Genomic DNA, 15,044 nt, shown 5'->3' with positions numbered 1-15,044 from the left:
TGGCAGCCAGAATATGAGACTTGAAGATGTAAGAAAAAACTTTTAAATCCCCACTTTTTAGTTTAATGAACTAAATACTGTGATCCTGAAGGTAGAATAAAACATTGAGTGTGCTAACCAGATTAATGATAAGCATCCCCATCTTCAGAGCACTTGATATAAATTCTCTCCCAGATCAACAGCTGAGAGAGCCTGACCCTTACTGATAACCTATGGCCAGGATGTATTTATGCAAACAGTCTTAATCTTTGGGATCACAGCTTGGAAGTAGCTGCAATTTCTGGTGCTGTGTAGCACATTGGTAGCCACAAGCCAGACAGGTAAGCAGAACCGTTATAAACACCTGAGAAGAGAAGAACTGACACAGGCATTTCACTGATGTTAAACCAGCAACAGAGGAGAATCAGGTTCCTATTTATATTTTCTTAGGCATACCATACTGGCCCAGAAATATTATGACATTGTGGAATTTTTGTAAGAGAAAGGGGTTTTTTTGTAGCTATTTGGCTTTTTCCTCCACTCTTTTAATACTTGTGATCCCAGACATAATAAGGGTGTTACAAAAATAAAAGTAGTTGAGTGGGGAGAGGGAGACTGGGGAGATAACCAAAGAATTGTAACCTTCAAAATAAGTTTGTCAGTTCTGAGTATGTGTGCATTTTGTGTAGAAGTCTCGGATGAGCATTTGCTTTATCCCTTTTCAGACTAAAGCCATTTTTGTAAAATATGTGTGGTACACACTGGGGATATGCGTCTTGCTTGATAAAATCATGTCTAGTCATGCACAAATCCTATTCTGGGTTCCTCTAGAAAGAAAGCTCATATTGTATGTATTTGAAAAGTCTGTCAACAGAGGATGACTGCATTGCATATTGGTGTAGAAATAGGTACTGCTTTCCAAAGAAAACTGATCTGTTACCACTACTTTCATTTCCCCAGGGCTTCTTTCTTGAAATAGCAGTTTACTGAGGAACCAGCCATTCACAACGCCTTATGCCTGATCTCCCAAGACTCATCTTTTCAGATAGCATGTGAAATATTACAAAAGAAAGCAGAGGGTGGTGCATGGAAGCATCATCCACATTTCAACAGCAGGGGTTGTGCTGCATTTTACACATTTTATTCAGGCATCTTGAATGGTTTTCTGAGTGAAGTACCTCAATAATCCTTCTAGCAGAGCTTCAGGAAGGTGATACACTTGTGACGTCCTAGTAGATGGCCTGACCTTCAGCATTTCCAAGTGATCCAATACCTGCATTCAATATAGAGAAAATTATCCTTTAGCTTTTCCTAACATTTCCTGATAGCTTAAACAGCTTGCTCCTGTGAGTTGCTGAGCACTTTGCAGCCCTGCTGCAAGGACTTCAACACCATTCAGTAAGAGTGTAATCATGTGCATCAACCTCTTTTCTGAGATGGAACTTGAGAGGCTTCAATATCTTCCTGTTGAGGGCCAAATACACTCATGCAGCTGAAGCAAACCTTCCTCTTATCCTTCCTCTTAAAAGAGGTGGTATACACGTGACGAAGAATTTCAAGGGTCATTACAATAGCTTGTACACCTGTAATAATATAGCTATACTGAAAATTATTTTCTCAGTGCAAAACAAGTTAAACATACAGAACATTCCTAGCTGTGTCAAAAAATCCTATTGGGGAAAAAAATAGTCTGTCCATTTCAGAGAGCACCATTTATTTAAAGCTTTCTTTGTAGTAATGAACATTTAAAGTAGTAATTTATAGCATGGTCTGTGGTGGAAAATGCATTGCACGCTTTCCAGTTCAGCCCCAAAGCAGCACAGAGGTCAGGACTGAGAGCCCCAGTATTCTCAGTGCATGAGGCCCTGGGCAAGCATAGCACCAAGCAATCCTGAAGATTGCTTCCCAAATAAAAGGCATGGTAAGCAGACCAGAGGAGAACATAGTTTTGCATCAGTATCCTGCATGCATACACAGAGCCTCCACAGAGGCTGTGGTCCCTGCCAGTAGAGTGGCATTGTCAAACAGCAGCACTGTCTGGCGTGCCGGGACTCTGTGCTCCGGATCTGATGAGCAGCTCTGCCAGTGCTGCAGCAGCATAATTGATACAGCATCTGCCCAAGGAACAGCTTGTATGAGCCAGAAGCAGAGGCTGAAAAAGAATAAATTAGCAGTTACAGGGAAATTTTTAAGCCAGTCTTGCAAATACTTAGAGTCACAGTGTGTACTGTGCTAACACTAATTTTCTACTCTGTTTTTAACAGCAGAAGGCATCACAATTTTGAGAAGTATTTTCAGGATAGGGTCCCTCACTTTTAATTCAGGAATACTTATGTTGAGTCTACCACAAAATATAGTTGCTAAGCTGAATTGCCTCTCCTATAACTGTTACAAGGGGGATTTAATGTTTCTCCTCTAAAATGGTAGTTATAAATATGTTAGAATGATCAAATTATTTATAGCACCTTGCGACCATAACTTGACCTCATGTTTCATACAGCTGCACAGTGACAGTAACTATGATATTCTGGGTTTTGGAGAGCTTCTATACTGTGACGGGGAAACACAAGACTTTTCCAGCACTAGATTTATCAAAATTCTGGAAAGGAGCATCAATAAAGTCTGTTATAGTTTTACCTGTCTTCTTATCTTTTCTTTGCTCAGCTGCTCTGAGTAAAGTCTGCAGGCTCCTTGCTGACTTGCTCAGTATCACTGCACTTGTAAAATGGACATCTTGCTTCATATGTCTTTTTATAAAGCCTTTACCTAGAATTGTATGAAGACTCCAAATGCTAAAAGAAAATAAAAATTAAATTTATTTTTAGATAACAGTAGTGTGTTGCTTTTTCAGAACTTTAGATGGACAATTTTTTACCAATCCATGGCAACTTTGCATAATGTAGGAAGGCAGTGAATGATGAAAGAATTTTTTTAAAGACTGGTTACTTCTTAAGGAATTGCTTATAAACATTCTTTAAATATAGTACTTATATGCTATGTTCATCATCTTTACTCATCATTCTTTAATACCTATTGAACTGTTCATAAATATACCTTCTTAATTAATTTCACATGTAATTTAAAAATTTCCTTTAATTACATTGTCCCAGAGAGCAAAGCCTATCCAGAACCACAATGACACTAAATGAGTGACCACCACAGAAAGCCAGTCCAGCGATTCCCAGTAGACTTAGTAGGTCATATCTACCAATGGTAGTCAGCTGTGGTTCCCTTAGGAGCCTGTGAAAGTCAGCCTTCACTGTAAGGATGTCAACCTTGAATTATGCTTTCAGTGTTAAGAAATAGGCAGTACTGCTTTATTATGAGAAGTAATAACGATGCTTTTTCAACGTGAAGTATTAGTTCTGCCAAAAGGTGTTTTATTTTCTGTCAGGAATATTGAAACACGTCATTTTGTCTCAGATTGGTTTGAAAACTTTGTCTGGGTAGCACCTTCTGGGAGCTACAGTCCAGGTGTCTCTTGCCTTAACTAGCTCCTTAGCTGATTTTATCCCCCTTAAGAGCATCCTGGTTATGCAGTTCTCTTGAATGATTATACTAGCGGTGGATACCTTCCCAGCATTGTGTCCAATCCTATTTCAAATCTTTGATAATAGAAATGTCATCATTCCTTTGTGAGGTGCTTCCATGTCTGCTCAAATTTGCTGATCAGAATTGCCTATTCTCCTATTCCTTAACAGTGTTTGCTTACTGTGTCTCATAAATCTCTCTTCCTTGTATGCCCCCCTCTGAAGTATTATCAGCTGCAAGACTTCAAAGAGAATAAATCTAAAGTGTGGTTCTTCTGGTCTGTAGTATTCATATGAGACATAGGCATAGCCCTTCTGGGTGACCTAAAGGAAATTGTCCTTTGCTCTATGAATCCAGATACCCGCTAATAAAATGGAGATTATCCTGTTCGTTCTTTTTGGAAAATAGTGAAGCCATTGACCTAAATACTGGCAAAGTGCTTAAACAATGCAGCAGTAAAAATATACCCAGATTAATACTGATCAAGTCAATAGTAATGTGTTCCATGCAAAAAGTGTTAACACATTTGATTTCACATTTTTTTTCCTTTTATTCAAGATGTTGGAGCGTTTTTTGAAGAGGGAATGTGGCTTCGTTACAATTTTCACTCCCCAGGGACTAGCATGAAGGATTTAGTTAGCCGGACACTTCTGAGTTCTGCAGATCCTGAGGCCACAGAACCCAACCTCAACTTGAATAAAGAAGAGCTCAGCTTCAGCTTCAGTACCACCAAGTCCCCTTGTGTCCTACTGTACATCAGCTCCTATACCCAGGACTTCATGGCTGTGCTTGTCAAGCCATCTGGTAAGCCAGTGCAGTAATGAGAATATTTCTTCATCCTTGTCATGTAAAAGTAAAGTACGTGGGACCTAAACCTGTAAACTGCTGTACTAGGTTTTGTCCTGATGTAACTGTTTAGTTCAGTGGAGTTTCAGTAGCCAACCCTCTCTCTGAAAACAATACAGGAAAAAAAAAAAATAAAACAAACCCACAACCCGCTATAACAGTCAGATCCATGCTATGAATTAGCATTATTGAGGGGACTAGTAGGCTTCCACATGCAGGCACCTTAATCACTGAACTCATAGCAATATCACCAGTAGGCAGTGGGAAGTGTAACGTACTCTTCTTCTGAAAATCTAGATACCCACTGAGGTGACTAAAATATGGATGTAGCATAGTATATATGTCCTAAACATTTTGGTGATGATTGATACTTGGTTATGGACCACTTTCTGTTATAGTACTAAAAATGTATATAAACTGAATATACTTTGATTCCAAATATTGCATTAGTGTCCCATGAAAATCATGATTAGTATACTTTTACCACCATTCTCTTCTGTGGGATAAGTTAATGTAAGTATGCCACACGACACTTTTTTTCCCTTCACAGGGATGAAAGAAGTTGCATGAGAGAAATCCCACATCAGACATCTAAACTATAGTGATAAAGGTCTAAGGCTGCTCTTTTTGGCCAGAATATTTCAGGGCTTGATTAATAATGGGGTCTGCATTTGCCTTTTCAAACATCCTTCCTGTTAATCAAATACTAAAATTTATTTTGAAGAGCAGAGACTTCACTTTTGTTTAGAAAAGAAAGATCTGTCTAGCAGTATGTCATGAATATCAATTAACCACTTTTGACTATACTTTTCTAACAATATAACCTCAGGTTTTCATTTCACCATATATTATTAAATTTCCATGTAAGTCCAGACGGTCACCCGTCAACAACAGTTAAATGTGAGAGCAAGAAAGTCCCTTGTGTAGATAATCTGTCAGTGTTAATTTGTTGCAATTTTTCCTTTATCCATTGCATATCAATGGTTTATGCTTTAGAAAACTTCATGCTTTGCATAACTTCAAATAATTTTACTGCAGCAAGGATAGTAATCTCAACAATAAAATGCTATTTGTTTTGCTCAAATTTGTACCAATTGTCTGTATTGTTCAAGGCATAGCTCTGATTTGTTTGGCTTGCAGCCTGGAATGTTTACAAACTCCTCAGTTTTGAGATGCTGGTCATTGTCACACTTCTAGATTGTAAACTGGAGCAATTTTCAGTACAGTAGCTTTATAATCTCACATGCTAGCTCTTCTGCTGCAGTGATCGGTTCTGAGAGCACTATAAGTGTAAAATCACAGCAGTTGTACGTGAAAATAAAGAGGGGAAAATAGCTGGAGAATAAAGATCAAAACATCTGAGGGTGCTTTTCACATTTTGTAACTAGGGAATTTGCAAATTCGGTACAACCTAGGAGGCACCAGAGAGCCATATAACATTGATGTTGACCACAGAAACATGGCAAATGGACAGCCTCATACTGTCAACATCACACGGAATGGACGGGACGTAGTACTGCAGGTAAGTTGTACCTTGTTTGATCCTATTACTTGTAGCTTGTAGCATTTTCAGTCTTGATGGTCTCCATCTCTCTGGAGATACCAGTGCAATTTAGGAAATAAGAAGTACAGTAGATGGGGTTCCACTTGCAAATCACACTCCTAGGAGTTAACAAAGCTATTTTCTCCCTCTATTGCATTAAGTAATTTTGTTCTGAAATCCTTATTCTAGTGTGATGACAGCTGGGTTAATACAGGTGCCACTGTAGACGCTCGAGGGCATCAGAGACATCTGGGCTCATAGGTAACATGGGACTTAGGATAAACCTGAGCCATTTTGGAACAGCAGTTGGAATCCAGGAGGGATACCTTACAGCACCTTAAATGCCAGTAGAGCCTGATGCACAGACAACTAAATATCATGCTGTAAATCCTGACTCTGCAAATGTCTTTAAATTTAAATTTACCCTGCAGTCCGGTGAAATTAGAAGATAGTTCTGCAAAGATGAGCAGATTGCATAAGTGTTCATTTGACAAGAGTCTGAGACAGAGAGTATTACTGAAGGCACATATGGCTTATTTAGGCTTTGGTACAGCACATGGAGGAACTTCATTCTCCACATTTCAGTTTACAAACCTTTGAGATAGTATAATACTATTTAAATAACAAGAAGCAATCAATGTTTCCAGGCAGTTTTCTCTCTGTGGTCATTACAGCACTCTGTTTTCATTTCCTGGTTGTCACATCTGCAAACGTGGAGATTGCAGCAGGGTATGAGAACAGTTTTGTTGGCAGGAGAGTTGGGTGGATGGGACAGATTAACCTGGATTTGATAGCTCATAAGAAGAAAACCAAAACCAATAACAAATAAAATATAAACCGGGGAAGTCTCTTTGGGAACCCAGCCAAAAGGTGAAGGAAAGTAGCTGTCCCAGTATTATCTACACAAAGATTAAAATAGATCCCTGACAGCTGCTGTTTCAAGGCATCAATTGGAAACCTTTTCAGTGCATTACAACGTCATTTGACTGAGACTCTGGGAAGTAGAATTTTCATAAAATTATTTGCAAAGGAGGAGTATATATTCATATATGCATCTTTCTCGCATGCTGTTGTATTTGCACGTATTTCTCCTACTGCTAAATGGAAGCTAAAGAAGACCTACATTTAGATTCTCTTCTGCTGTTATAATGCTTCTCTTTGGGGGAGGTATGGCAGGTTTCCTATAGAGTCATAGCTGGCTGATTTAGGCAACTGTAAAGCTACATAAATAATTTTCTGAAGGGATTAGATGATATACCTTATCCAACTGGAAAATACGCACACGGTTAAGTATCCCAGCCTTGCATCAACATCTGGAACCAAACTTTTTTTTTCCTTAGTCTTTTATGAGACTGCTACCTATCTAGCACTTTGATGAGCCAGAAACATTTTGGTTGGTGTTGCTATGCTAGGGTAAAAATTTCTTAATCTAGTCAGTGTATTTAAAACATAGCTGGTTTATGTAATCAGAAAGCAGATACATTTGAGGCTTATTAAATGAGAGATGCACATGCAAAAATAGAGAAAGAAGGACCCAGAAATCCCACCTCTGCTGTATCCTGAAACAGATACCAAATCTATCAAATTCCTATCAAATTTTGTTTACTCTCCATAAGTTAGTCGATTTTGTTACTTATCTGGTTGTGTCCTGTAAATGAGAGAACTGATATGAACAGAAATGGATCTGTTAAGTAGATTGTTCACTTGAAAATTAGTCATGTTTTCAAATATAAACTCTGTGGTGTCTGAAAATACAGAAGTCATAAATACAATTTTTCTCAGTATCCAGAGGACAAATCATAAAGTATGAGTTTTCTCTTGCAAATCTGAGCAATGAACATTTGAGTAGACTATTATTTCCTACTAAATCCTTCTCCAACCTGATGAGCAGCTGGTTTGCTTGCTTTTAAAGAAGACAGCTTGCTTGCCAGGTGCTGTTGCTCACACTTTTGCATCTCTACAGGCCATAAAAGTGTCACAAGAAGGATTTATTTCTCATCAAAGCTCCAATTCAAAAACACTCAGTATTTTTGAGATCTTAACAGCAAGTTCACACTTAGAATACCTGTCTTTCTAACTTACTGTAATAACCCTGTAGTGCCAGAGAGATTTAAAAAAACTTCAGCCAGGCAATAAATTGCTACCTTATAAACTATGTGAACCAGAGTTTTATCATGACTCTTGGGAGTTTTGTTTATGTATTCATACAGTAAATGACTCCTTTTTGAACTCTATGAGACCTTACCTGATGCTGGCAGACATGACACCACTGATTACTTACATAAAATCAGAGTTACTGTCCAAAGAATCAGAATTTGAAATAAACATATCCACAATATTGCACATCCATAAGGTAAAAAACAAGCACAAGAACAAATATTTAGTATGAATTGTTTCCATTAGAATTACAAACCCATTCCTCCCATACCAAGAGAGTCAAGATTAAAGGTAGGAGCAAAGAATCTGCCAAAAGGTTTTTCTATTTCAGTTTTCTACTTCGCAGGCTGCAGGCGAATCAATAATTAGTTCTGCATTAAATAACTAGCTCCCGTTTGTGATACTTCTGGTTTCTCAAGGATAAAATTAAGGATATACAGTTGATTTAGGTGTCAGGAAAACCAAACTACATTAATTCAGGGACAAATATCTATTTCTTTTCTGTTGTTTCCATGAGGTGGGAAAAATTAACATTTGCTAATAAGAATTCCTGTCTCTTGCCTCTAGTGAAATACCAGAAAGCGGTAACCATGGCACACCTCCAAAGCTGCATCAGTTCACCTGTGACAAGAAAAAGCCCAGACTGACAGATGGGGAATGCATTATCCCAGTAAATGACATTTCAAGAGCTGAGCTTTAGGTCATGGAGGGCAAGTTTTACTTTGTTTGACTTCATTAAAAGGCTTCATGCTTCAGCAGGGTATTTTCCATATCATAAAAACCAGATTACTCTTTAGCAAATGTTCATGGTTGATTAATGCCATTCACACATTGGTAAAATCTTCTTTTAAGAAAACCAAGGACAAAAACTCCCTAGCAGAGGTTCTGATCCAAAGCCCATTGAAGTGAATGGAAGGCCTTCTGTTGACTCCAGCAGGCTTTAAATTGTACTTTAAAGAAATGTAACAGTTGCATCCTTAATGTAAAACTCATAACCCTGCATCTGTGCATGTCCCTAGAGTAAAATAAGGGTGGTACCTGGATCACAGATATTTCTGCTCTGTTTACTTAAAATGGAATGAGTGCTGTAGGGTGGAAGGTAGAGAAAAAAACCTGTATGATATATTTTAATTTTCAATGGAATGAAGCTGATAGTCAGAAGAGGTCTCTCAGTTTCTGCACAAAGATATTCTTGTAGATTCTCAACAGATCTCAAATTCTTCATAACTGCTTTAAAATAATTTCTAGGAATGGGATATACATCACTGCTTCTAATGCTTCTTTGCTCCTGTAAAGGGTGAGACCTGAGCAATTTCTTCGGGACTCCAGTGTCCCAAACCCACCCATATACTTTCAGGACAACTATCAGCAGCCAGGGCACATCTGCTCAGAAAACTGTATGAAAGGATAGCTGACAGTTCTCTCTTTCAGGCTAAAACAACACGGAGAACTGTGGTAGAGAGCCTATACTCAACAATACCATATATTCACAATGTTAGTTGCTGTCAGTATTCAAAGTGAACTGAATTATGAGGCTTTATGGAAATCTTGACCTAAACTCATCTGTTCATTAGATTGAGAATAATACAGTAAATTTATTTGTACAGCTCTCCAGAGGCAAGCAGTAGAAATACTTCTGTGAAAAATAATCAATGAAATATTTGACTTTTATCCAAAGGAAAACAAGAAAAAACAGGATTTTTGCAGCTCTATTATCTTATTTTCATTTTTAAATCTGCACTACTTGAAAAGAGATGACATTTGCAAATTCCTAGATGCTTAAAAAATGTAAATGATACAAAGTTAATTCAAAACTAATCTGAAGTACAAAATAAAATCGTAAACATAATAGCAGTAAAATAAAATGAGTGAAATGGAGCAAAGCAGTTTGCATATAATCCTAAATTTAAATGCAGTGAATATATCAAAGATTTTTTATAATTATAGATTAAATTTTGGTCTCATTAAGGGGAGTGGAAACTTTCTCATAGACTTTAGTGAGGCTATAATTTGACTTCCTATCATTATCATAGCTATAGAATCATACCCAACTTTTGTGTTTCTTGTATCTTGAAGCATCAACAGAATGTGATCACTCTGTTTGAGCTCTTGCTTAGCAGAGGTCATAAAGTTTCACCAAATTATTTTCTGAATCTAACCCAAAAAGTAATGATAGCAGTATAACATTCTATCAGTCTAACTCTCTAGAAAGACATTTTATGAAGCTTTAAAGACTTGAAATGACAAAAAATTAACATATCGTAGGCCATATCTTCCAGTGGTTAAGTCCCATTCCTGTAAAGAATTTGCACCAAATTTACAGTTTGAATTCTGCAGACCACAGCATTTAACTTCCGGATCTTTATGTCTATATATGATCGATGGAAGAACTGTTTGGTGTCAGGTGTCATTTTCCTTCACACTTTCTTAGAGATGCTGAATAAAACATTTTTTTATTTGTTTGTAAGAAGCTAAATAAATTGAACTATTTTAGTTTACCATCAGATGCCTATTGGTTTTGAGCTATGAAACAATTTTATAACTCTTTTCTGAAAATTATCCCAATGAGTCACATTTTGAAAACCTTTACCCTAGGATTAGACATGGTAATGATAGTTCATGGCATGAAAACTGTGTAGGCATGCCATCTTTATTTATTTCCTTCATTTTCTGGACAGACATGCTGCCATGCTTTCTTTTGGGTAGTGTTGTACATTGTCTGGACTCCTAATTAATTTGCAGACCAGTTTAACCAGCGTGCCTCTGACTGATACAGAATGGGGAAGTACTGTTCATGATTTGAAAGACAATAGTCAGACAGTATTAATAACAGAGTCGTATGACAGATACAGTATCTCATTCCTATAAGCCTAAGCTCCATCTGTTTTCCAAAATACAAGGAAATATAGACTCTGATGTTTGCATACTTCAAAATTCCAAGTATAATGATGTTATGAATGTTGCAGACTGGATACTGAATTCTTGAAAGATTCTGTAAACAACAGCAAGAAACAGCAGAACAGAATCTAAATCAAACGCATCAGAATCATAAATTAATTAATAATTTATCCATTAATTATTTTCTTAACTGTTCTTTTATGCTCAAGGGATGTCCATGAGATCCTAGCAGTTCTGTTGATTTTATCCTTCACTGAATGTACTCAACCTCTTTATTTTACAGTGTGGCTTACAATCTTTCAGATAAACACAGCAGTTATGGGTGGGCATAAATGAGCCATTTCTACTTCTACATTCGTGCGCAATGGAGTTGACCTGTGATATCTGCCGAGATCAGTCAGTACATCCCCATCAAAATCTAGCTAGCTGAAAGTCAGACAAAATGTCTTCAAAATCAAGAACCCCTTTCACTCATCAGTAAACAACAGGGTAGAATATCCAAACTGTGAAGGCCGGAACACGGAGGCAGATCTTTCCCTTTCTGGTAGACACGCAGCAGGGAAAATGTGATGCATACAGCCCTATCTGAGGGTAACACCTTGCTGTGTGGTTGTAAAACCTGAGCCTGCCTCCTTCCCCGTAGCTGCTGCAGAGGGGCAGGGACAGATGCTGAAGTACATATCTTTACAAATGTTTTTCCTCACTCTGCCTATATCGGCTGAGATAGTTTCAAATCTTGAGGCCTTTGGGGAGAATATTATTCTTTACTTTCTTTTCTGTAAAACCACTCTGTAAGAGAGGAACTCTTTTATGTATCCATCCTTCTCACATCTTTTCAGGAGAGCCTGTATTGCTGGAGTCAGAGGAATTCTTCTGCTGTCTTATCGCAAATTGTGGCCATGTCTAAGCCATATATCATGATAAGACCTAGAAGTGAAGAGTCTTTTTCACCCCCATTCCCTTGGAAATAAAGCTAGGGCATTCAGGACACGAGGGTGTACAGTGCAGTCTGGTAGCTCCCCAGTCAGCATATCAGAGCAGAGTAAAGGTCTGCAGATTGTATCAGCAAGCTCAGCCGCCTCACAACATGCGTTGCATACATTGACTTATGTCGAGACTAGTTCATTCTCCTGTAATGTATTCGCAGTGATGAATGTGCATGTTTTCCTTGGCTTGTATAATTGCTGGTTTGGCATCATTTTTTATCGGACTTAAAGAAACAAAAAAAGAACAAAAGAATCATTAAATATTTTCAGAGTCTAGCATTAAGCCTAAAAAGTCAAAACTTAAAATGAAATAGGTGCTTCCCATTATATGGCGGCACACATTGGAGAAATTAATGCCCTGTGAAAGTCATCTTTAGATATGCAAGGTAGATCTACTTAGTCTTAATAACTCGGCATTATATGACCTGCTATTGCTTCTGTTAACATTTGTTGTAATTCATCTATTAAAGAGAGCAATAAAAAGTCAACAGATATGTGAAAGATGTGTCAGAGAATTGTTTCAACTGAAGGCAGCCAGACTAAATAGTGTCCTTTTCCTTATCAGTGGTTGTATTATATTTTGAGTTATGTGCCTACATTTCCATTTAAATTTCATCCAATTTTTTGTAATTTTTACAGTAAGGCCCTGATGTTTTTTATCAAAGCAAGAACAGTTTCAGGAAAATATACAAGCTTATTGCACATAAAAGATTCAAATTTTTAAACAGAAGAAAAACCCTTTGCGTGTATTTTATTTTATTCTTCAATACTTCTTTGGTTTTTCTGTGTCTGTATCCATGTTGTTCTAATTTAAATCTCTACAAATAAAAAAGAGATTTTATCTTAGAAAACTGCAGTTGATGTTTATTTTTTTTTTAAACTGCAAAAGGCTTATGTTGAGCAAAGGCTGAAAAAAGTGCATTAAACCAGTGCATGAAACCAACAGATTTGGATGGTTCCTAAAACAATATTAACTATACCTCTGTAGAAATTTTAACTGAAGAGCTCAAAGCACAATGCAGACCATAAGTTCACCTCATAAGTATAAGGCATGTGCCTCCTCCTGCGTTTCAGGTGAGCAGTGAGGCTGCAGGTCTGCGACAGTCTAAGCCAGTAAAAAATGTCAGGCTTATGGTCCTGCCTTCTCCTCTAGATCCACTACTCATGAACAGCTTATGCCTTTTCCCTGCTCTGGCTCTGATATGATCCAAAATAACCTGGGTCAAGGACCTAATGTGGGAGAAAAAGATCAGCGGAGCACTAGTGCCACGCTAAGGAAGGAGGTGAATTGCAGTAATAGTGACTTTGATCAGCCTAAAGAATTACACATTTGACACCTCAATCTGTTCCTTTTCTGTCGTATTAAAAGCATAAAATAATTTCAAATATCACAGTATTAAAAATATTGTGTTTAAGCTTTTTCCCAACCTTTCAGAGTGTGAATACTCATCTCTGTTTCACAATTATAAGGTCAGATTTCAGTCATCCCTGAAAGAAAACTAATATCTCCTATTTGATTTTCATAGTCACCTTCCTGCTTTTTCCTAAAAGTCACCTTCCTGCCATGCTTGGGAGGAGCTCCAGCTAATCACCTGTACACCATCTCATTATTTTCTTGGGCTCCCATGCCTAGTCTATTATAAATTTATATTCATTTTTTTAGCAGAAACCTTCTTTTTGTTATGCAATATTACAGCACTTAGCATAAAAAGTTCTTCTCCAGGACTGAAAAGCTTTTTAATCATCATAATGCAGAAGAGAAATTGATCATGATGATAACGTCCCCTTCTTTATACTGCTATTAGTGAAGTCAATAGGGAAGTTGAATTGACTTCAGATGGTGCAAGATTAAGCCTTGCAGCATTACTATTCTGTAGCATTCAGAAAAATTTTCATAAAACATCTTCAAGATAAAGAAAAACCTTAGCTTTATATTAGTACATACACACAGGCTTGACAATGATATAGACATAGATATATCCACAGGATGAATATTATATGTGTGTAAGTATATATGTTTATATCTTTTTACATATTTTTTCTGAGACTACTAAAATGAGGTAGGCATTATATTTGCCGTTAAATTAATATGTCTGTTAATATCAGGACTCCTGTCAAAATTCGTTTTATTATCTAAGTGAACAGTATTTTAAACAAAACAGCATTTTATTGAACTTCTGCTTAAACCCCAACAACTCCAGATAAAAACAGTCTGCCTAGCATGACGTGACTTGAGAACTGAAACTGCAAGTTCTTCAGAAACTGCCATCTACTTTCATCTGTGTAGTGCTCAAAGCCGCACTGTGTTTATTTAAGCTCAAACAAAATTAATGAGTTTTTAAAGAAAAGCAGCTGTAATGAAAAATCTTAAATATCATTTTAAAACTGTAATTTAATACAAATTCGTGACACGAACCTCTTTGCATGCAGACGTTCTATTTAATTTTCATTACATAATATAGTCATCATTTGATGCTAGTAATTCCTTTTTTATTATGTGTCTTATATTAAATTGATAATGTAGTATTTCAGACGAAGACTGCAGGCTGCTCAATTCCAGCTGCTTACAGCTGAACCCCCACTGGATGGCAGTCACATACAACTTTGGAAAGAATTCAGCTTGATCCTTTAACTCACCTAAAAAGAAAAAATCCTAGATTAAGCGCCTCTAAAAAAAAAGTTTTACTTTATTAGATAATGCTATCTTAGAACAAAGACAAGCAGTAAAAGTGAGCAGACAGAAATCTCACCATTCCTTTTCCGTGTCTTTTCAGTGAATTTATGCCTTTCCTGAGAAAAAAGGAATAGGCAACACCTACAGTAGGCAAAACATGTAAATGCAGCTTTAGATGTAACATAAGCATGAAATAGAAATCTTATGTTAAAATACTAAGCTGTTTTGTTGTTAATGTTGATACTGCTGTTCTGTTTGATGATTATGTTGAAGCACACAAGAAAAAGCTGAAAATATTCATTATATTATTATATGGGACAAAGGAATGTCCAATATAGGTATTTTTCTGGCCTCAGAAACCTTGGAAATGGCAGATATGGAAGGAGGGGTATTGACTGTCATTGTCCCTTTGTCAAAATCAAAGCAGAAC

At 37.1% G+C, this 15,044-nt stretch overlaps 1 protein-coding gene across 1 annotated transcript in view; it reads left to right on the top strand.

Moving 5' to 3' along the window:
* The window catches only part of CNTNAP2 (contactin associated protein 2), a 1,069,322-nt gene that overhangs the window by 983,405 nt on the left and 70,873 nt on the right, over positions 1-15,044 (top strand). The window contains exons 19-20 of the mRNA XM_009568467.2: positions 4,069-4,314; positions 5,745-5,878. Of these exons, the coding sequence (XP_009566762.1) occupies positions 4,069-4,314; positions 5,745-5,878 (380 nt within the window). The remainder of the gene's footprint in view (positions 1-4,068; positions 4,315-5,744; positions 5,879-15,044) is intronic.

Source organism: Cuculus canorus, chromosome 2 (assembly GCF_017976375.1).
Source record: "Cuculus canorus isolate bCucCan1 chromosome 2, bCucCan1.pri, whole genome shotgun sequence".
In the NCBI taxonomy this organism is placed as follows: domain Eukaryota; kingdom Metazoa; phylum Chordata; class Aves; order Cuculiformes; family Cuculidae; genus Cuculus; species Cuculus canorus.
Note: the sequence above shows the minus strand (reverse complement) of the source record. Positions and strands in the feature narration are given on the sequence as shown.